Genomic DNA, 24,323 nt, shown 5'->3' on the forward strand with positions numbered 1-24,323 from the left:
TCAAACAAGTCAAAAGTCAACAAAATCAACATTATGTCAAAAGCGCAATGTGTGTTTAAGAGGCGTCCAACGTTTTGCTAGAGGACAAAATAGTCAAGCTTAAGGCTTAAAATAGGTGTGTCTAAGAAAAGTCAGAGAGCGTCCCGTGCTCAAGAAAATTGCTTTGCGCTTTGGTTTAATCCAAAGGGTAAAATGACTTAACAAGTTAAGTTGATTCACCACCTTCTAGATCTGAACTCTCATGAGGTCTAAATGGGTAAAACTTTCAACTTTATCCATTAAGACCCTCCAAAACTCACTAGATCAAGATTACCAAGTCCAAAATGACATAAATACTTCATAAAACATGCATGGCTCCAAAGATAGGATCAAGATAACAACTTTACAACTAGAAAAGGTCGAAATGATAATCCTTAGTGCTTAGAAGGAGATGGAATCATCTCAACTCCAAGTAGTAATAATTGGCAAAAATCGGTCCAAGATTTGGTCGGTCATTCACCACGAATAATATTGTAATAAAAATAACTATTGTTTGTTTACCGGTGTTATTATAAACAACTTAAGTAGTTGTTTTAATTAGTGGCGATTAAATTAATTTATACTCAAATTAGACCGATAACTGATTTCTAGTTTGTTAAGTGTTTAGCATTTAACAAAGTCAAACTAAGAGAAGATATTGAGTTATATCCCGATAAAAGTGAAATTTGAACTATATATCACGAAATTTCACATACAGAAATTGTTTCCGGTTATATTTTTGTGATCGTTGCGAGAAACGGGCAAGTAAAAAATAGTTCAAGACATTAAATTCGGTTGTTATAAGTAACAACGACAAGAAATAACGACATTTTGTAGAACGAGCAAAATATATAAATATATATGCATACGTTAAGAAATTATAAAACGCTTAAGTATCTATATAAAATTTTTGTTTATATAAATTCCAAAATAATTACAAGACATGTGGATTCTTACAAATAACTAGCATATGGAAAATATGTGTTATAAATAATAACAATGTACACGCATATATCTATAAGTATGTGCCATGTATAAAACTAAATAAATGGGCATATAGTATGGTAGGTGTATATATAAGAGTACTTCAACTTATAAAACATACGAAGACTATCTAAAACTAATTTATATAAATCGTATTATGAAATGACTTTCAATTATACAAATTTTCCCAACCCACGTGATATTATTCATTCGTATACATGATAAGAAATAGAAATAAATTGTGTAGTACTCCATATCCTACCTAGTATTCCCCAAATCTTACAAAATCACCTAAAATGGATATGAAAGAGTACCTCCTCTCCTATCTACAAACGTGACTAACATGACTAGCCTTATACACACACATTCATTTCTCTAAAGGAGATACAAGAAGCTTCCATTGAAATTGTGGTAATTGTAAGAGAAATTTCCTGCACAAATCATATCCTAGTTGGATATCAAAAGTACCATAGCAAATCACTCAATATCTACACAAATCTTCTTCCATATTGCTTCTCATATTCTCGAAAACTCCTTGCTCTCTTCCTCCCGTCTTTCCATCTCTCTTGCTCTCGGTTCCACCTTCAACGAAGGCAGCAAAGGAGTTGTTGCCTCCTTCTTGATTTCGATCCAAGCCTCCAAAAGCCTCCTTCATTCTATCTTGCTTTGAGCATAAAATAAACCAAGTAGCTTCCAAAAACTAGTTCTTTTTCTCCTTATTTCTTAGACAAAACAACCCTTAAACTCTCTTGTGTTCTACTCATTTTCGATAAAAGAAGGATCCCAAAATAGAAATGAATTCACAAAAATCAAAGCTGGAAATTTTACACCATCCAAGTACTTGATTCCTCTTTCTTTTGGCCTTCTAAAAAGCTACAAATCAAGCAAGCAAATATTATCTCAAGGTGGTGAAACCGGAAAAATCGTCGCAAAAACCGAAAGTGTAATCATATATAAACTCCCATGACTTTTCAATTTCTTTCTAATTTCTTTCACCACATGCTCTTTCAAAAAAAAAAAATTCTTTCACCACATTCATTTGAAGCTCTCATTCATTTTTCCTTTCACCACATTCATTTGAAACTCTCATGACTTTTCAATTTGTTTCTAATAATGATTATAAGTTGTTTAATAAAATTAAATAAATATCAAACCTAAATTGTAATCATATATAAACTAAATTTCAATATTAAAATAATATATTTACATCTACTTATAAAGTTATGTTTTTTTTTTACTTTTTATATATTATACTTAATTTATTAGTTTTAATATATTGTTGGATGTAAACCATTATCATTTTAAAGTTACAATGTTTGAACAATTTGTATAAAATATTTAAATTATAAACCTAAATATAACATTACATGACCAAGTTAAATATAAATTTTAGTTTAACTTAAACAACCCAAATAATATTTTGTAAATAATTAAAAGTGATAAATTGTAGTGTCTTTCTAATAATTATTATAATTTGGTTAATAAGGATAAATAAATATCAAACCTAAATTGTAATCATAAATAAACTAAATTTCTATATTAAAATAATATTTTTACTTCTACTTATAAAGTTATGTCTTTAACTTTTAACATATTATACTTAATTTATTAAATTTAATATGTTGTTGTATGTAACTATTATCAATTTAAAGCTACAACTTTGGAACAGTTTGGACAAAATACTTAAATTGTTAATTGAAATATAACATTACAGTGTCAACTTAAATATAAATTTCAGTTCCACTTAAAAAATCCAATAAATATTTTTTGAATAGTTAAAAGTGATAAATTGTAGTGTTAAATGCAAAAACTAAATTATAATATCAATTTAACTAAAATATTTCCTAAAGATATTTGTACAATTGTTAAAAGTTATAAATAAGTAGCTTAAAATAACTTACAATAACAATAGTTAAAAATAACTCTATATAAATGATTATATTAGGGGTGAGCGCGGTACGGTTCGGTGCAATTATTAGCTAAAACCTCACCACTAACCACAAATGCGGTTAATCCATTTTCAAAACCGCTTGGTGTGATTATTTTTGCGGTGCGGTTTTGTTTGTTTGTTTGTTTGTTTTTTTTGTTGTGGTTATTAACCACATGGATTTGGTACGGTTATTTTGTGTGTTTTTTAACCATAGTTTAGAGCTCAAATAGTTTTAAGAGTTCAAACATATTACTTATAATAATAATAAAAATCATAAGGTATAAGACAATTAACTTAAATCACAAACAACTAATCTCTTAAAAACATCAAATCAATAGTAATTAACAATAAATATCTTAAAATTGTCTAATTTCACCATTTATCAAAGTTAAACATAACAAAAAACCAATACTTTTGTTTTCTAGTATTTTATCCATCTTTCATCCATGAAACTTGTCTAATTTTTAATATTTAATATATTAATAATTAATAAAAAATATTGTATATAATATATGTGTTGCGATGTAGTTTTTTTACGGTTTTTGAAAACTAATAACCGCATCGCACCGCAAATTTGCGGTTTTTGAAAAAACAGAAAACCTCACCATTAGTTTTTATTGCGGTTGCGGTTTATGTGGTTTTTGCAGTTAATTTTAGTTGCGGTACGGTTTTGCTCACCCCTAGATGATATTATTACCTTTAAAGTTAAAAAACAATGTCTAATGTTTTAAATAATTATAATGATAGAAATTAAAATGTTAAGAAAATAAATTTTAAAAATTAATTAATAATAACAAAAACTATAAATAACATTAAGTCATATATTATATTTAATTTTATTTATAAGTAACTCGCGGGTAGAAATCTTTCAAATGGTTGAGATTATACAATTATAATAGATGTATATATTATTATATAATTGAAAATAATCAATATATTATATCAATTTAGTATACGAATTATTATATCAAATTTAACAACAACGTTATTATTATATTTAAAAAACATATATTTGTAAAGATTTCAACTATATAGGTGTTTCTGCGCAACGCGCGGGCATTCGCCTATATATATATATATATATATATATATATATATATATATATATATATATATATATATATATATATATATATATAGAGAGAGAGAGAGAGAGAGAGAGAGAGAGAGAGAGAGCGAGAGTTAACTTCAAATGTTTTACTATCTATTGTGTGTATGTAGGATTGATTATCGACCAATCATTTTACTTATTTTAAGAAAATAATTAGTTTATATTAAATGCTGAAAATTTAATTAATACTCATTATATCTTCAATATGTAATATGCATTAATTACTTTTTTAAAATAACTAAAATGATTGATTTAGAATCAATCGTACATATACACAATAAATAGTTAAAACACAATAACCTAAGCATATATATATATATATATATATATATATATATATATATATATATATATATATATATATATATATATATATATATATATATAATGTTCGTGTGATGAACTATAAAATGTAACATATATAAGAAATGTTTCATTTTTTCAACAAGTAAAATAAGCAGAAATATAACATTTTGTATTTTCATATTAAAAAATATTAAAATTTCGTAGCTAGAAAATTGGCTTAATACCAAAAAAGCCATAAGTTTTACATTGATATTCTAAATTAGCCCTAAATGGATTTTTTGTGTCTAATTAGCTTAAATAATTGTGACCCCGTTTCAAAATCGTTTTATCATCCGGTTAACAGTCGGTCAAGGTACGTAGCCGGTCACCACTCTCCTATACTACTCGATAGTCCGTATACCACCTAATATCACCTTTCACATAAACGTCTTGCATCAAAAAAGGGTTTCTTGTAGTTGGTCTTAGGAAGAAGAAGGGTTTGGAAAGGGTTTCTTACACCATTGTTGCATGCAAAAAAGCTTCTATTTTGAAGTTGATAATCACTGAAGTAGAAAGGTACGTGGGGTGCCAATAAGAAATTGATGTGTATGTGTGTTCTTATCTTACATAATCGAGTTCCATAGTGTCACTTACAAGTATAATTTTTCATTTTGAACAGATGGCTTCATCATCTGGAACTAAAAAGGTGAAAGGGCCTGATAAGGTTTATGTAAGGGACGAGGACTCTGATGATGATCTCATAGATTTCTCTTTCCTGGATTTTGCACCAGAGACCTTTAAACCAACCTCAAACCTGTCTGATGACCCATTTCTTAACATGTTATGTGATGAAAATATGCTAAGGAGGACTCTTGATGGAATGGGAGATGATGATCAGGAAGTTGGTGTTAAGGATCCAGAACATGATCATATTGATGATCAAAATGACGGTGAAGTAGGTGTAGAGTACAGGGTTCATGATCCAAACATACATTGGAAACAAATGAAGCCGGTAGTGGGAGAGTGTTACGAGTCCCCTGCTCAACTCAGGTTTGCATTAACTAACTATGCGGTAGCTAATGGATATCAGTTGTGGTTTATGAAGAGTGATAGGCATAGAGTGATTGTTAGGTGTGGGAAAATATATAAAAAAGACCCATGTCCCTTTAGAGTTTATGCTGCTTGGCAGTATAACGAACGAACATTTCAGATTAAATCTATATGTGACATACATCTATGTGCTAGAAATTTTAATTTTGGAACTTTGGTTAGTTGTAACTGGTTGGCCAAACAATACCTGAAGGATATTATTATGAAGCCACAGATGACATTAACTGAGATGAAGGAAGATGTACTTAGGATGTTTTCAGTAAATGTATCCAAGGGGCAATGTCACAGGGCTAGGACAAAGGCAAGAGAGATGATAGAAGGTAAGTTAGAAGAACATTATGCAAACTTATGGGACTACGCTGCAGAAATCCTCAGGTCTAACCCAGGGAGCACTTGTAAGGTGAGAGTAGATTCTAATGCAAGTGGCATGAACTATTTCAAAAGGTTTTATGTGTTCTTAAAGGCTTTTAAGGATGGTTGGAATAGGGGTTGCAAACGTGTGATAGGTTTGGATGGTTGTTACCTAAAGGGTCAGATCAAGGGAGAACTTTTGACTGCTATTGGAAGAGATGCAGACAATCATGTATATCCAATAGCATGGGCAGTGATCGATGTAGAGAAAAAAGATCATTGGACTTGGTTTATTGAGCTGTTAGTTGCTGATCTTGACCTTGACTATGGTAGGGGTCTTGTGGTTATTTCCGATCAGCACAAGGTAAATTATACTATAAATTTGTTTAATTATTATACATTGATAATAATTTTGTTTATTCAATGCCAGGGTCTACTACAAGCTGTTACAAAACTACTTCCATATGTTGAACATAGACAATGTGCCAGGAACATCTATGCAAACTTCAGGAAGAAATACACTAGGTTAGAGCTCAAGAACCTGTTTTGGGAAGCTGCCAACAGTACTGTGTAGGGGGACTTTATAGCAACAATGAAGAAAATCAAAGACATAACTCCTAGTGGCTATGAATAGCTGATGTCAAACAAACCACCTTCTTGGTGTAGGGCATTTTTCTCTCATGGATATGCTTGTGAGGCTATAGAGAATGGCATATCAGAGTGTTTTAACTCGATGATCATTCACATGAGAAAAAAACCAATTCTAACAATGCTTGAAGAAATCAGGATTTATTTGATGAATAGATTTTATCATCAAGCTGCTACAGTTTCTCAATGGAAAGGTGATTATGGCCCAAACACCTTAGAAAAGATTAAGGAGTTTGGAAAGCATATGAGGTATGCTTATTTGATTTTAATTGTGATCTTAAGTCTATACATTTACATTACTAATTACTTATAATTTTAGGTTCTGGATAGTAATACCAAGTGGAGGGGCATTATTTGAGACAAGGCATGGATATTCAGCTTACAAGGTGGATTTAGATGCTCATTCTTGTTCATGCAGATTATGGGAGATATCAGGGTTACCATGTGTTCATGCTCAAGCTGCAATCAATTTCACACATAGAGATCCAACTGATTTTATTTCCTTTTGGTTCCATAAGGACAAGTTCATAGAGACATACAGGGACAACATCTTACCTGTTAATGGAAGTAATATGTAGCCCTGTACTGAATATTTGAAGCCCTTACCACCCCTTGTTAGGAGAATGCATGGAAGGCCAAAAACAAAGAGAAGAAGACATGCCTCAGAATGTCAGGATTCTAAGTTCCCTACTCAAAAGGCAAAGGTTAGCAGGACTGTTAGGTGTGGGAAATGTAGGGAACTTGGTCATAACAAGTTGTCTTGTAAGAATGGAGAAGGTCCAAGTGACCCTATCCCTAAAAGGAAAAATGGTAGACCAAAGGGAGATGGGGGAGGGAATTTAGCTGTGAACATTGCAAAGACACCAAGGAAAGTAGATAAGGGAAAGAAGAAAGTTGTTGAGGACACATCAAAAGAAGTAAATGAGGGACATAATAAAGTTGTTGATCACACATCAAAAGAAGCAAGTGAGGGAAAGATGAAAGCTGCTGAGGGCACATCAAAAGAAGCAGGTAAGATGATAGATGTTGATCAGTCAATTTCTCCTTTGAAGAGAATGAAGATGATGGCAAGGAGGGGAGGTAAGATCAAATATGTAGGGAGAATAGGGGTTGTGCATGGTAGTATAAGTCAAAATGTGGCAGGTGTTGACCATGAAGATTTTGAAACTATTAAAGATCTGCAGGCATCTAGATATGATCATGGGGAAATTGTTGAAGCTTTTAATAAGGTGTGTAGTTATAAATTTAATTATTAACACAATTTTCTTGAACATTATATGATAATATGTTTATGTTAATTTCTTATTAACAGTTGACAAAAGAGAGGAAGGAGATGTTGGTTGAGAGTATAGTTGATGAAGAGACCAGTCAAGAAACACAAGATCCGTTGGTAAAAAAAAGGAAGCCCTCAGAAAGAATTATCAAGATTAAGTTGAAAAAAGCAGTGCATGATCCAGATGGAGGTGGTTCAACAACTGAGAAAGCACTTACATTGGACTGATTTTGTTATGGACGGGGGGTTAATTGGGCATAAATCTTTTGATAGCCCTTTTTTGTGAAAGCATCTTTTGGTAACAAGCTTCCAATTTGTTGACAACATGTTATCTTTTGACTGTAAATTGTAGTAACATTGTCATTTTGGGAAATCATCTTTTGGCTTGTAAACATTGTTGTAAAATTGGAAGTTTGGTTCTAATTGGTACCCTCCATGTATGTATTTGGCTATTATGTTTATAAAGATTGTGGTTTGTAGTAAGTTCAAATTTCTATGTCAGTTTGTAATGGATAGTAAATTTTCAATTTCTAGTTAATGCTTTTCATATTAATTGTCCCGTAGGACTATGTATTACAAGGGTATCCATATTACAACCATCAAAATGTTTTCAGATGCTATTAAAACTGTGCCAAAATAAGCATCTAATACAATTTCACCTAACCAACAACTTCACAAAAGACTAAACTTAACTTCCTATAATCTCACCAGCAATACAGTCCCTGTTACCAACATCACTGCAAATAGCATGACCATGATGAACATAAGCTTCATCATCAATATCAACCTCCTATTTTGATCCACATTCACCTGTTCCAACTGAGCATTGCCATCAACCATCCCAACCAGAGCTAAATGCATTTGGTACATGAGGTTTTTGTAATCTTCACTAGGCAAAGGTGGGTCCAACCACATGAAGAACTTACAATACCTGGAAGGATCCTGCACATTTTTATGACAAATTTGCCCTTAGTCCCATAACAAGACTTTATACTGCACATTTTTATGACAAATTTGCCCTTAGTCCCATAACAAAACTTTATACTGGATCAAAGAGTGAAGAACAAATTTGCACATTTTTATGACAGATTTGCCCTTAGTCCCATTTGAAAACTTTATACTGCACATTTTTATGACAAATTTGCCCTTAGTCCCATAACAAAACTCTATACTGGATCAAAGAGTGAAGAACATACCTTGTAGTTGGTGCATCTCCTAAATTTTCTTCCAGGATTCTTGTCCATCCACGAAATTGAGAAGCTAGCCTCAACACCACAACGACACAAAACCATGGGGTTATTTCTGTTCCTGAAATTGACATTAACATTTTGAAATCCTGAAGTCATTGACCCTGTAGACCTTGTAGATGAACTAGCCATGAAAAAGTTAGATGCGTGGAAGAAGAAGTCGGAGAATGTAGAAGTAGGAGGTGGAAGATGGGTTTCTAACGGTAAAACCCTTATTTGTAAAGGGGTAACCGGCTAACACGGTTTGAGGCAAAAGTCAACACATACATAATGGCTAATTAGACACAAAAAATCCATTTAGGGCTAATTTAGAATTATGGTGTAAAACTTCACATTTCTAGTTATTTTTATATAATATAGAGGTTGTATATCTAATGATCGTTAAAATTTGTGGTTTTGTATCTGTGTTGAAAACTGATCATTGTTCCAAGTACATCCGTTATGATGTCTGTATTTCTTTAAGAAATGTTTATTAGTTATTAATCAAAGGTAAATAAACTTTATATAACTAAAGAATTGTGAACAAAAATACGGGATCTTTATATGGGTTTACTATTCTTCAAACTAAGAAAACTAACTTAGTGAAGACCTCTGTAATAACCGTTAATCCCAAAGGAGCGGAGAATGTTGTGTATAGTTCTATACGGGTTGACACCCCGTCTGTGGTTGCTAGCTACTACCTTCGTATGACGAGAAAAAACTAACGATGACTTCTTATTTTATCTCATTGTTGTTCTTGACGTTGATAAAGCATCGTTGAAACTATTTTATATTTAACAAAGGCGGATAAAAGTCATATAGCTCGGTTATTAAACTCTACATAACCCTGAAAATCCTTTACCAAAAATATTAATATAAATCAAAACGGTATGTATTAATGTTATTGATTTAGTGATATTATTTATTTACATAAATTAAATAATTGGTAATTCACTTATCGAAAATATATAAATTGTTGAGGAATTTAAATATCCTCCTACCTTTTCTTCCTACTTATCTTCCTACCCAAGTAAAATGATGACATGTGTCATATTTGGATAAGATTAATTACATTTTAGTACACTTGTCATCATTTTAAATGAGTAGGAAGATATGTAGGAAGGAAAGTAGGAGGATATTTAATTTCTCTAAATTGTTATTTATGTATTATAAATAATATTTATTTTGAGATCTTATACCGATTCAAGAAAATAAGTTTATCTAATTTATATTTCTTTAGAATTTATAAAGATGAATTATTCTTCGTTTATAGTTCTTACATTCATAAAAATTGCATTTTAATTTATAAAACTCTCGGTGTCAAAACCTATGGAACTCACCAACAATTTTTGGTTTACGGCCAAGGTGTAAACTCCTGGCCATAAACTCTCCTTGAATGATGAGTTTGATGAAGTTTAAGGCCATAATCTAGTGTTTAACATGCACTACTAGACGATAGATGGAATACTCACACTTTGGAGTTCTTTTGAGGAGTTTTCGTTTACCAAGAACAAGTGTGTATTCTTGTAGTTCTTGGTGTAACTTGAAGACCTAACAAAATGGAATGATTTCATGGATGGAATCATGGAATGATACTAGTTAATGAAGGATATCAACTAATTAAAGGTTAGAACACTTACATATATGAAGATCTAGACGAAAAACCTGATGATACTAGAGAGGATTTGGAGATTTTTGGCCAATGGAATGAAAGAATGAGAAGAATGAAGTGTTCCCATATATATAGGGGTGAGTTTATGGCCACCTTGAGTTTACGGCCGTAAACTCTTGGTGTCTTGGCCGTAAACTCCCCTTTGATGCGTTTATGGCTTGATCTTTTTACCGTGGCTTTAACAGATACTTCCTAACACTTATTCCTCAAGTGTACTATGCTAAAAATCCTTAGAATGATCTTTAACAAGGCTGGAACTCATTAGCAATAAGTCTGACACTCAGTTGAGTTGACTCACTGAGCTTTCAAATAAAAAAAATCGGGTTGTCACATCATCCCCCCGTTAGATGTAATTTCGTCCCGAAATTAGCTTTCTTAACAGTACTACTGGGGTTGTGCTTCTCTGATTTGCAAAATACCCACTCATAGACCTTGCAACATTGCCCTAGTGTTCATGATAGGACTCATACTTGGTCCATCTATCGTTACCTCATGTATATAAGTCGCATATAATTAGGATTAGTAAGACGGTCGGATGTGCGACTCTGCCCCAGGTCCACAACCAAACAAGGAACAAGAGATAGGGCGGAATCACACATACTAAATCTATGTAATCATAATCATATACCACTCTCGCGTATACACTAAATAGTAATAGGTGGGCTGTATTCGTCCTTAGCCTCTGTGCTCGAACTTGGTCTGTTGGACGAGTGGTATTTCGGAAAGGTCTGTTGAACATATGGCGACAAGGCTTCAGAGGACAAAGTACTCTTCGCACGAGTACTTCGGGGTTTAGAATTACAAAAGATAAAACTGAGGTTTAGGTCGGACTGTCGATACGAATGACGAAGGTTTCGTGAACTTGACGGTCGAGGCGATAGAAATATATGAACTTAGTATGGTGAGGACCACGCCAACTCATGACAAATAATAGTAACGGACTCTTTACTGAATAAAAGTTTTGACCGATTTGAAAGAAACACTTGTTATACGATGACGTACCGCTGGTGTTTGACAATGTACTCCTAGTGTGTTCGACAATGTACTCTTAGTGTGTTTGACAATGTACTCCTAGTGTGTTCGTCAATGTACTCTTAGTGTGTTCGACAATGTACCCTTTGTAACTGTTATAGTGCTTTCTGTTTTCCCCTTTTATGTTAACACTTCTACGTATCGTACCGCGATGAGCGAGTACATATAACTGAAAGTGTTTTTGATAACTAGTGTCGATAGTTCGTACTACGATCCTCCTTGGTACCACTATAATCGCCTGCGATATACAAGTTATGAATAATCAAGATGAATAAGACGGTCGACTGAGTAATTCTGCCTCAAAACCACAACCAAACAAGGAACAAGAATTAAGGCGGAATCACTCACTCTAAGTCTGCAACATCTTAGTTATGCACAACCCTGATGTACATACTAAGCCATCATAGCTTCTCTGAATGGATCTTTTGGTTCTCCCTGATACTGTGACTTGTTTCAATACGTGAGTTATTAAAATTACTTTTAAGTGTCTTCCCCAAGTTTTAATCTTATATAAATATAAGTTCATTTTTAAAGTAATTACTATTTCGAAAATGAACCGCTACTCGTTCAGGACTCTGGGGTTGATTCTCCTGCAGTGATCATCAGAATGTCTCCATCCGTGCCTGAGTTCTTTGTTATCGGGTAGTCCCTTTGGTAGTCTATAGTCTCAGCATGGCCATAGCAGGCTTGGTTTTCTTCAACTCTGAGGACTTGGGAGATCGGTTGAGCCGGTGCCCTGCAGAAACGGACTGTGTGTCCCTTTCTGTGGTAGTTTAGACACTGCATTTCCCGGCATCCTCCGGTGTGGTGATAGTTGCACTTTCCACACTTCGGAAGGGTTCCAGCATACCTACTGGCAAGTGCTGGAGCAGCAGGTGTTGAAGCGGCGTACATAGTACTTGTTTGTTGCTCTTGCGGGGGTTCCTGTGTTGTTTGCTTCTTCTTCTTCTTGTTCCCCGATTTCCGATTATAGTCCTCTCCCTTTGATGGCTCGGGAACTGGGACTTCTACGCCATGGCGGACTTCATGGTCGATGAGTCGCTGGGCTAGGATTTTGGTACTATCGAAAGTGGTTGGGTTAGAAGACAACACATCTCCTTGCGTCGGGGCAGTTAGACCCCAGATGTATTTTTCTATCTTCTTGCTCTCCGGGGTAACCATCCCGGGGCATAGCGCTGCTAAGTCGCTAAATCTGTCAGTGTAGGCCACTATGTCTGAGCCGACCATCTTGAGCACCCATAGTTCTTGTTCTAGTTTTTGTACTTTGTCCCTTGGGCAGTACTCTCCCATCATTATTTCCTTCAAGTTCTCCCAGCCCATAGAGTTAGCTAGTGATAGATTCAGTGACTTAACATGGCCATTCCACCATGTTAGGGCTCTGCCGGAGAAGGTGCAGGAAGCAAACTTGACTTTGCTCCCTTCTGGGCATGAACAAATTTCGAAGACCGAACCTGTTTTCTCGAACCATTGCATCAGCGCAATGACTCCTCCGTCTCCATTGAAGGATTTGGGTTTGCAGCTCATGAAGTCCTTATACGAAAATTCCCTTGGGTGTTCGTAGGTATCTTTGTGGTTGGTTAGGTGAGCACCGCTACCAGATCCACTGATACCACTTGCACGAATTTGGGTTAGGGCGGCTTCCGTTACTGCTGCTTGAAAAGCAGCTAGGTCGAACTATGGTGGTGGGGGTAGTGGTGTTTGAGTTGGAGTTATCGTAGTAGAGCGTCTGTTTGATCTGCAAGGAGAAATCTTTGCTAACAGAATACAAAGATGAGAATGGATAAGTCGATAGTAGCGGATAAAAGCCGAAAGCTGAAAGACAAGGTTATCCTAGTTCTGAGTGAATCTGGTCCTGACTTCCATAGGGTTCTGGAAACAATTCATAATAGAGTCTATACCGAATAAACTTTATGAAATTGAAATGGTTGTCCTCGAATGAATATATGTGACCTGAATAACTGTTACCAGTTGCATGAAAAGAAAATAATCCTAACACATAGGGTGAGTAGTGTTTCCACTAACTCATTAAGTTAACCAAGATTATTATTTATTAGTGTGACACATATGACGTTGTGGTTACTTCGGCTGATCCCTCCTTGAAAACTTCCCTTGAACTTGTTCTTGTTCCTCCTTGACTTATCTGTTGACCGTTGTGAGGAAGTGGTTACATATATTTGGATTTGTCGTGCGAGAATGGATGTGACTAGAGAATCTATGAGATTTAAGGTAACTTTATGGGGTGATCCTTACAGAGTCCTTCTATAATTGTACAATGTATACAATTTTTATATAATTCAAGATTAAATAGACCTTCGAATAAGTGATCCTACTCCAAAACCACAACCAAACAAGGAACAGGTAGTGAAGCATAGATCACAAATTCTAAGTCTATAAAACCTCAATTATATATAACCTTGGGAGTATACATTGCAAGATTATAGACCTATCCGTAAGGGTCTTTTAAGTTATCACATAAGTTATTTATATAGTGCCTAAAATAATCCTATAGTATTTTAATGTAATGTACTTGGTATGTTTCAAACTTGTTATCGCGTTATAGTATCATAGAATACTCCTATAGTATCCTAACTTTCATGTTCTGATCTAGAAACCTCTTGACTGGTGTTAGGTAAGTTTTAAGACTGTTGCAACACCACATCACTCCCAAACACATGAAGGTCACATCTCGAATGAATATAGTTGATCAGGCTATATTGATCCTAGCTATGATTACATAATTGTCCAGGTTTGACCACAGTGTTCAACCTTTAAATACTTATGTTATGTTCTTCTTGTGATACTTGGTCTAGTATGTACATGTATAAGCAACTAGGTATATTTTTATAACTTATCGTTATACTCTTAAAATATATAATTATCCAGAGCACTTAAGCCCCATTGTATTTATAGTTGTATATCTTTTATCGGTTGATATACTTAGTTCACTACAAACAATGCTCTGATACCAATCTGTCACATCCCAAAACCGGAATGGCGGAAACGTTATGCGGTGGAGGACGTCATGTTTAGTATCACAAGACGTGCATCATAGTAATCAAAGTAATAAACAACCATTTCATTAGAAAGAAAGTATTTACAACGTATGTGTTCACAAAACATAGAATACATAAGCAAATAACAAAACAAGACTTGAAGCTATACTTCTCCATCTTCTAAATTCCCAGTGTGAGTACCTGTCTACTAGTCTCCTGAGAATACAAGTTATTTTGAAAGAGTTGATCAGCAATTAAGCTGGTGAGTTCATAAGATTTTAGTGATGTAAGTAAGCTGTGGAAATTTTAGTAAATTGTAGAAAGTTGTAAGTTTCGTTTAGAAAAGTTCGCCTGTTCCTCTAGAAAATCCTATATTTCCTGCTTTGATGAAAGATAAGTAAAAATGACTCTACAATCCTTTCTATGAGTACTAAATGGATACAAGTTATATAAAACTCAGAGTAAACAAACAATCGATTATGTGTATCTGCCCTAAGCCCACAACCAAACAAGGAACAGGGAATGAGGAGGATGACACACATCCCATTGGTTGTTAGATCCTTATTGTATATACCATGGCGTATTCCCATGTTACTCATGGAGTTAATTGTAATAGTTCCTTTATATTTAATGAAAAGATTCTTTAAGAAAACCATTATTTCTTATAGTAAAATGGTGATCACAGTGGTTACTTCTAAAATCAATTAGTTTATACTAGTTATATATAATCTAATATCGAATAGATAGTTAATTGTATGAATCTGTCCTAAGCCCACAACCAAACAAGGAACAGGAAGTAAGGCGGAAAGCACACATCCAACTACCTATTGGGTATTAATGATATATAACCATGATGTATAAACTAAGTTATTATAGAGTTAACCACCTAAGGTCCTTTAAGTTTATACTGGTTTAATAAAATGGATTAAACCCCTTACCAGTAAGTTTCTAGTTTTATATATCAAAAGTTCCAATTTGAAAAGTATGCTTTGTACTAAAAAATTATGCATTGAATTAGTGTCCTATGACTTGACTCATACCTGGTACCCTTATGATGACTTAATGTATACTGAACATATATATATATATATATATATATATATATATATATATATATATATATATATATATATATGTATGTATATAAGATCGAATGGATAATAGACTGGGTAAATCCATTCCAAGCCCACAACCAAACAAGGAACAGGAAATGAAGCGGAAGACACACATCCTATTACCTGTCGGATCCTATTTATATATATCCCTTGATGTATACATTAAGGAATCATAAGGTTAGCATTATGGTCCCTTTCTACTGATTGTTCATGTTACGAATAAGTTATGTAAATCTGTATAAATAATATTGATTTAATATATTGATATCACCTCGTGCCTGCTAGCACAGGTACGTGTAATCGCACAAGTATTAACGCAGATCCGGAAAGATATATTACTAAGTTTTATCACCTTGTGCCTGCTAACACAGGTACGTGTAATCGTACAAGTGTTAAAGCAGATCCAGAAAGATATATTATTATGTTTTATCACCTCGTGCCTGCTAACACAGGTACGTGTAATCGTACAAGTGTTAACGCAGATCCGGAAAGATATATTAACGTGTTTTGTCACACCCCCAAACAAGAATGGCGGAAACATTTGGGGGTGGGTGACTTCACGTAGTACCACAACAGTTGAATATTGTAAAGAAAGTAACACAACCATCATATATATAACAAAAACTTACATTGTTACGTAATACATGTTTCAAAAGAATATTACAAATATGATGATTTAAAATGTTTTGATAATAGACGCCTCAGCGTTCCTTCTCCAAAAGCTGATGGTTACCTGTATTACTGATTCCCTGAGAAATACAAGTAGTTTCGAAAAAGTGTCAACAATAAAGTTGGTGAGTTCATAAGTGTTTTTGTTCTGAAATTTGTATGTCTTTTAGTAAAAATAGGTGAATGTGGTTTCCAGAAAATCCAATATTTTCTACAAATAGTTTTGAAAAAGTCCCAAAAGTTGGAGGGCTTTAGTATCTTTCGTGCTCAAATGATGAAGGTAAATTTATACCCAAAATAATGTAAATACTGAATGCATTCAAGAGTCTCGTAAATCAAATCATTTTAATACTTCCGTGTGAGTTTTATAACCATGCTATTGACACAGACTGCCTGTAACAACGTTCTTCAGACGTTGTAGTGTTATGACGTTTGTCACCCCAGACCTGCCGGTCTAACTGTAGCTAACAGTTTAGGTGCGGGATTGTCAATCCCGTACAGATCTATACACAAGTATCACACTTTCCCTCCAAGAGATTATGGTTTATAATATAGGACTTGAAATGCATACTTGAGTGTACGTTGAAGTTGAATATCTCACAACACTTAGTATTAATAGATTTATAAAAAAGAAAGTCTATATTTCATGCAGATGAAAATGTTTCATTTTCAAAATGTTTACATAAGGATGTAATGAATAACCTGCAAACTATACCCGTTATAGTTTTTCCAAAATTGTGTTCCATTAGGTATTGATAACTCGATGTAATATCAACTTTCCATGTAAAGTATAATGTTGATATCGAAGTATTTAAAAATCTAGATGTTGTATTTAAATCTATATAAAGCGATATGTTTTCTCATATTGCACTTGTATTTCCCTCCCCCCCCCCCCCCCCACCCTAAAACATGAAAAAGACGTGAAAAAGTAAGGGTATGAACTCACCTGTTTGGTTTGAAGAGAGTGAGACTAGAATCGAGCATAACCTCGACTGCGGAAAGCTGCGTCTTCAGATTCTTCGAGGATCTCGGTAGCGTAAAACCTTCGTCGGGGCTCGGGTATGGAATCGAGGGTGTCGGGATTGCCTCTGGAGCTTAAGAGAGTGTAAGAGTGAGAGGAGAGTTTAGAAATGTGTGCCAAAACCCGGGGCTCATGCACTCTATTTATAGTGCTGAAACACCCCGTACGTTAGGCGTACTCTAGGGGTACGCTGGGCATACTCCGGAGTTGTCATCGCTTACGACTCGAGCCTAGCTAGCCTGTTAGCTGATGGGATGTGACATTGCGTCTGAGTACGCTGGGCGTAATTTGTATTTCCAACTTCTAAATTCCGTAACTTTTGCGTACGAGCTCCATTTTTTGCGCTCTTTATATCCACGCGTAGGTGAGACTATGCTCTACAACTTTCATTTAGACTCCGTCGGCTAGTATTGATTTATTTTTAATAGTATATTTTTAGTAGGTCGGGACTGCTAAAGTCCGTTAAAATTCCATAACTTCTTTATCCGACATCCGTTTTCGTCTGTCTTTTTACCATTGTACTCCTATTATGGAGACCTTCAACTCTCTTTTAGGTTGGGTTGACTAAAAATCGTTCGATCTTTAATTCGAGTTTTTAGTTGTCTACCGCTGTTACAAAACTTAGAAAATTCGTAACTTCTTCATACGAAGTCCAATTTGGACGTTCTTTTTATGCACGTTCATGATTTAACGTAATCTACGACTTTCATTTAGATACCTAAGGCTAATATGCACTTTATTGAAATTTCACTTCTTACGTTTAGTAATGTTTTACCGGGTGTGTCGTGGATTTTCGAGTGGTCATAACTTTTTCGTTATAACTCGGATCTGAATGTTCTTTATGTTTTTGGAAACCTTGGCACGATATCTAACATTTGATGCATCCCAATTTAGATTTTAGAACAATTTATTTTTGAAGCTAATTTCGTTGATTCCAAATAGTTGGTAGTATTTGACTTTTGAATGTTACATTGATTTGGAAAAATATAGGGTTGCCACATGTTTTATCACCTCGTGCCTGCTAACACATGTACGTGTAACCGCACAAGTGTTAACGCAGATCCGGAAAGATATATTATCGTGTTTTTCCCGGTACTTTGTTATGGTATGTTCCTCCCTGTACTTGCTATAGTATGTCCCTCCCTGTTTCTCTTTATTGTGTGTTCTCTTATGTTATCGTGTATTGTATCTAGTATGAACTGAACCTCTAAATTATACCCATTATAGTTTACTAGTATGTTTACTTGAACTGTTACTGAAAAGACTCATTTAACTACTAAGTTATGTTCGTGCTATTAAAAACGGAGTTTTGTTAAACTATAAAGCAATATAACTTTAAAAGAGTTTCTGAAACGTTTTGATCACTTAATAGTACATAAGTAATCCTTTAAAAGATGTTTATGACAAAACATTTACACAATTAACATTGTGTTTAACTTGTATTCCCCCCCCCCTAAAAGCATTTAAAACAGTTAAAAGATTCATTACGGGGTATGAACTCACCTGATGTGGGTGATTCAAACGAATATGTGTGTAAGGATGAGAAGTTCCACGAATGAAGTCTCGAGACTTAACGAATCCTAAATGACATATATAGGCATATATTGACATAAATACAGTGTTTAGAAGCAACCAAATTCAAGGAAACACCTCACAGGACTAGGAAACACTTTGACCAAGTGTTAGAATCACATGTGATTCATCTAAGGGGTGTTTAAGTCCAAGAAAAGGTGTTTATGGCCAGGGTGTAATCTCATGGCCGTAAACTCATGGAAAGGTTCATAAGATGGTGTTTGAATGCTGGGTAAACTTGAGGGACCATTACTCTTCACAAGGATGAGAAAAACCAATGTTTTGGAGGGTGTTGAGGTGTTTACGGCCAGGGTGTAAACCCTATGGCCGTAAACTCACCAAATGGTCACACCTTGGGTCTTAAAGGCAAGGAGTTTCAAAGGTTCAAGTGTTCCAAAGGTTATCAATGGTCTAGAAGTGTTTAGGGCTCAAAACATCATATTTATAAGGGTTTACGGCCAAGGTGTAAACTCCTGGCCATAAACTCTCCTTGAATGATGAGTTTGATGAAGTTTAACGCCATGATCTAGTGTTTAACATGAACTACTAGATGATAGATGGAATACTCACACTTTGGAGTGCATTTGAGGATCTTTCGTCTACCAAGAACAAGTGTGTGTTCTTGTAGTTCTTGGTGTAACTTGAAGATCTAACAAAATGGAATGATTTCATGGATGGAATCATGGAATGATACTAATTAATGAAGGATGTCAACTAATCAAAGGTTAGAACACTTACATATATGAAGATCTAGACGAAAAACCCGATGATACTTGAGAGGATTTGGATATTTTTGTCCAAGGGAATGAAAGAATGAGAAGAATGAAGTGTTCACATATATATAGGGGTGAGTTTACGGACACCTTGAGTTTACGGTTGTAAACTTTTGGTGTCTTGGCCGTAAACTCCCCTTTGATGAGTTTATGGCTTGATCTTTGTACTTTGGCTTTAACAGATACTTCCCAACACTTATTCCTTAGGTGTACTAGGCTAAAACTCCTTAGAATGATCTTTAACAAGGTTGGAACTCATTAGCAATAAGTTTGGACTCAGTTGAGTTGACTCACTGAGCTTCCAAAGCAAAAAAATTTCAGGTTGTCACAATTGTGGTTTGTGGTGGCCCCTTCTTTGGCGACTTGCTTCCTTACCCATTCAATTTGGTGGTTTCGGTTTATACTCGGCAGTAGAGGCTACCTCATATTCTTTTGTTGCCTCAAGGGCCCAATCTTGGGTATTGTAAGACCACATCTTACGAGATAGCGACATTTATGGTATGTATTCTGATTATGCTTGTGCCTTAGATTCTCTTCGTAACAATCTTCCAGACATTGACCTTAGCAGTTTTATTACTAAGGACACCGCGCCCCCTAAATCCCAGAATACACTGGCAAGTGCCCTTTTTAGTAAAATTATCCAAGATATGGAAATGAATTTCAATATGATGGCTCGACAGAACGCAATTTTCCAGTGTTTACGTGCACCACATGCTCAAGATTTTCTTCTAGCTATCCTTATAGATGAGCTTAGCCAACATATGTCTCCGGTGGAGTATCATACCATCCTCAGATATCGACTCATGATTCCAATATTCCCAGCTGATGGGATATGTCCGGTGTGCCGCAAGTCATGTTTGGACTCTTTCTGTGTGTATGCAGTTCATTGCAAAGAACTCTCGGGGTTCAAATACAGACATGATAGAGTTAGGGATGTTTTCGTCGACATATGTAAGCGTGTCGGGGCTTCCGCCAAGAAAAAGGCTCCTGTGAATTTCCTGACTGACCCGACAGAAGGAAGGTCAACCTTTAGACTGACTGATGTTTTGATTTTTGGATGGTTTGGAGGGAAACACGCATGTGTGGACCTTATAGGGGTATCCCCTCTCGTAAGTTTGAGGGCCGAGGGTTTCACGGCGGGACAAATTGCATTAAAAGCTGCTACATGCAAGGTCACCAAACATGAGAAACCGTGCATGGGAAAATCAACACGCGTTCATACCATTCACATTTGATACGTTTGGTTTCCTTGCGTCGGATGTGGTGGAGCTTCTTAGTAGACTACAACGGATCATGCATGGCCATGTTATATCCCCTAGATCTATGGATGTAGTCTTCAAAAGAATTGGTTTTACCATACAAAAGGGCTTAGCAGCGCAACTTGTTCCCCGTTTGCCTTCTCATTCGTTGTATGATGATAAATAAAACTTTTACCATTTAAATTATAGATTTATTAAAAAATTGAAGTAAAAAAACAAAAAAATCAAACAAACCAACAACGGCCTACGAAAAATATTTTTTCAATTTTTTTCCTTTTTTTTCATCATGAGCTCGAGAGCCGGTCCCGAGAGATGATCGGTGTTTTTCATCAAAAACTTCATATCCTTCATTTCTTGTCTCTCCGCCCGCCCCTTCTTTCTTGCTTCTTCTTTTTCTTTGTCAAACGCCAATCGTTCGGAGAAATTAAGATTATATCGATCAAACGACGCTGTTGTTTTCTGCATTTCTTCAACGTCCATGCTGAAATCCGATGCACCCGAAGAAGTCCCTTTTCCCTTCCTCTTTGCTTTGTCGCTACCCGTTGGGCGGACAATTTCTTCTAGCTCGAGTTCTTCGTCCTGATTCAAAACTAGACTGACCCGAGCATCGGAGGAGGTTGTGTAACCACTAGAGTTCGTTTTCGTTCGCTTTGATTGTTGGACTCCAAAAATAAAATCTTACTCGTATTTTTTCCACCTAGGACTTCGGACCAATATTTTCTAACAATCGTGCCACTTGAATGGTTTTCCGACTTCCTCAAGGTAAAATTGCAAAACTTCATAAAGTATTTGTTCGTCGCCTTGACCGCTTTTTCGTTGGATTGTTAGGTTGTTGTACAACCCGTTTATTTTTAAACCCCCTTTGCTATTTCTCAAAACTTTGAATTCAGTTGATGTTTCGTATGGTAGTCGTCACCTTTTTCTAGCTCATCTCAAAACCGTTCTAAAATGTGAAACCAAAAATGGTCTCCCAGTTGCGCGTTTCCATTAATCGAATCTTCAAAAATGTCAGCCCAAGCTTTTACCAAAACTAACTCTTCGTGTGGACGCCATGTTGTGGATTTTTGTCTTCCCGGTTGTGCGACACCCTTGTGCGTTTGTTGTTTTCCTTTGTGTCGTTGTGCGAGTGGTGTGGGTTGAGTTTCCGGAACCATCTCTTCTTCTTCCGAGTCATCCTACTTATCGGCAAGTTGGAATTGTTTTTGGGTTTGGGTTTGAGGTTGAGTTTCGGTTTGGGTTTGGGGTTGAGTTTGGTTTTGAGGTTGATTTGGCGATTGTTGATCCGGAAAAACAACAAACTTTCAAAACATTTGCAGCGTAACATTTGGAACTTGGATCGGGTAATATTGTCTAACATCTTGGTATTAAAATTATAGTGGAGATTGAATGGGAGCATCGAGTTGGGGGCGATAAACTCCTTGTGATGATGAATCGATAACAAAAATGTTTCGAGTAGGGATGTTTAAACTCGAACCATGCTTTTTATCCTACGATTGGAAGTCGGGGTTTGATTGTCGGGATTCATTTTTTTTAGAAGAAAATAGAGGGAATAAAGGGTTTGTTTGAATGTTGATTGAAGGTAAAAAAAAAAAAGAAAAAAAAAGACGTTTAATGCATATATCCGTTAGGAAAAAAATTACTGTTAAACAACGGCTAATTCAAAAAAAAAAAAATTTCAGCCAATGATCGACGGAGAGAGAATGCAACAAACCCTCCCCTCTCCGCTTCCCGCACCGACGGTCCGGTGTTCCGTCGTGCGGGAATCCTCCCGCTCCCTCTTCCTACAATGATTCCGTCCAGCCTAACAAAAAGCATGCAATTCTCTAAAAAAAACTAAAAATGATCTTTAAACCATAAATTCTTGCTCGAAAGCTTAAATAAAACTATTTTCAATTTTCAAGTTATCTCTAAAACAATTTTATTATTCAAGATATTCAAAAATCGAACAGACTTCGAAGATATCATGAAAGATGAGATTTTAGTTGGTGATCAAGAAATTTTTATAAATATTTTTCCCTCAGGAGTAGTGACAATATGTGTTATGATTTTTCTTATTATACTTCAAATGACTTGCTAAAATTGGGTTGGCAACAGTGTCGTTTCAAAATAATAATAATAATAATAATAATAATAATAATAATAATAATAGTAAAACAAACTAGTTATAGGTATGGGTAGAGTTGTGAAGTCGGAGAAGAAACGAGCTGTGAAAATGTCTTTTTCCCTTTTATTTACCTTGAATTATTTTTTATTGGATTATATTTTAAATAAATTGGATATTTGGTATATAAAATGTAGGCTTTAAAATTCTTAGGTTATTTCCATAAAAGACCTTATATTTTGATTTTTTTTTCTTTTTAGACTTAGAATTTTTTTTTTCTTTTTCGAAAAAGACCAAACTTTTACCTGTTACTTGTTATTTTAGACCTAGCAGGTCACCAACAGGTAAATTATGTATTTTTGTTTCATCAAAGACCCTATATTTTGTAGTTTTTTCCATTTTAGACCTAAAATGTTTTTTTTGTCAAAATAAACTCAACTTTAAAATTGGTTACAGGCTTTATGACCAAATATATAAGGTACTTCTTAACTACACTGAAAAAGAAAGTATACATGTATAAACTAAAAACTGTTATCTAATTTATTATCTTTTTAGTGAATATAACCTAGAAGAATTGTAAAATTTTATTTTTGTCTAAAAGATATAATTAAACTTTATCTTAGATATATATTATATCATTACACTTGATATATTTTTTATAAAAAAATGTTATTATTATTGTTAATAAAAAGTTTGATGTTAATTTGATATTTTTTTTGTAACAAAATAATTTTTTTAGTTTATCTATTATACTTATTTCGTGAGTTTGAACAAAATTCTCTCCCTTATTTTTCTATATTATTTTTTTAGTCGAATTTTTTAATCAATTTTTTTAGAACACTTAATAAACGTACTCACTATCATGCTCGTAAACCAAACTCATAGAATATTTTGTAACATTAGCCCATTATTGAATAACATGTTATGATTATATAAAATACATACATAAAAATATTAATCTAACATTCGTAATAGTTTTGTTTAGATATATCAGATTCAAGTTTAAGACATTTTTAAAAAATGTTAACATCACATATAAATACATAAAACTATATTATGGGAATGAAACCATTTGAACATAAGTCGAAAATCCAAATAACAAAAATGATATCGCACACTTAAATATCCAAATACATGGTGTTTGTATATCACGATTATTGATTCTCAAGTATAATCATAA

At 34.5% G+C, this 24,323-nt stretch overlaps 1 protein-coding gene across 1 annotated transcript; it reads left to right on the top strand.

Annotated features, from left to right (window-relative positions):
* Window positions 1-5,007: 5,007 nt before the first annotated feature.
* On the top strand, window positions 5,008-7,015 carry LOC111886191 (uncharacterized). The gene is made up of 4 exons (XM_023882424.1): window positions 5,008-6,153; window positions 6,220-6,359; window positions 6,456-6,686; window positions 6,757-7,015. The coding sequence occupies exons 1-4, from the start codon at window positions 5,008-5,010 to the stop codon at window positions 7,013-7,015; spliced, it is 1,776 nt and encodes a 591-aa protein (XP_023738192.1).
* Window positions 7,016-24,323: the final 17,308 nt, after the last annotated feature.

Source organism: Lactuca sativa, chromosome 4 (genome assembly GCF_002870075.4).
Source record: "Lactuca sativa cultivar Salinas chromosome 4, Lsat_Salinas_v11, whole genome shotgun sequence".
In the NCBI taxonomy this organism is placed as follows: Eukaryota; Viridiplantae; Streptophyta; class Magnoliopsida; order Asterales; family Asteraceae; genus Lactuca; species Lactuca sativa.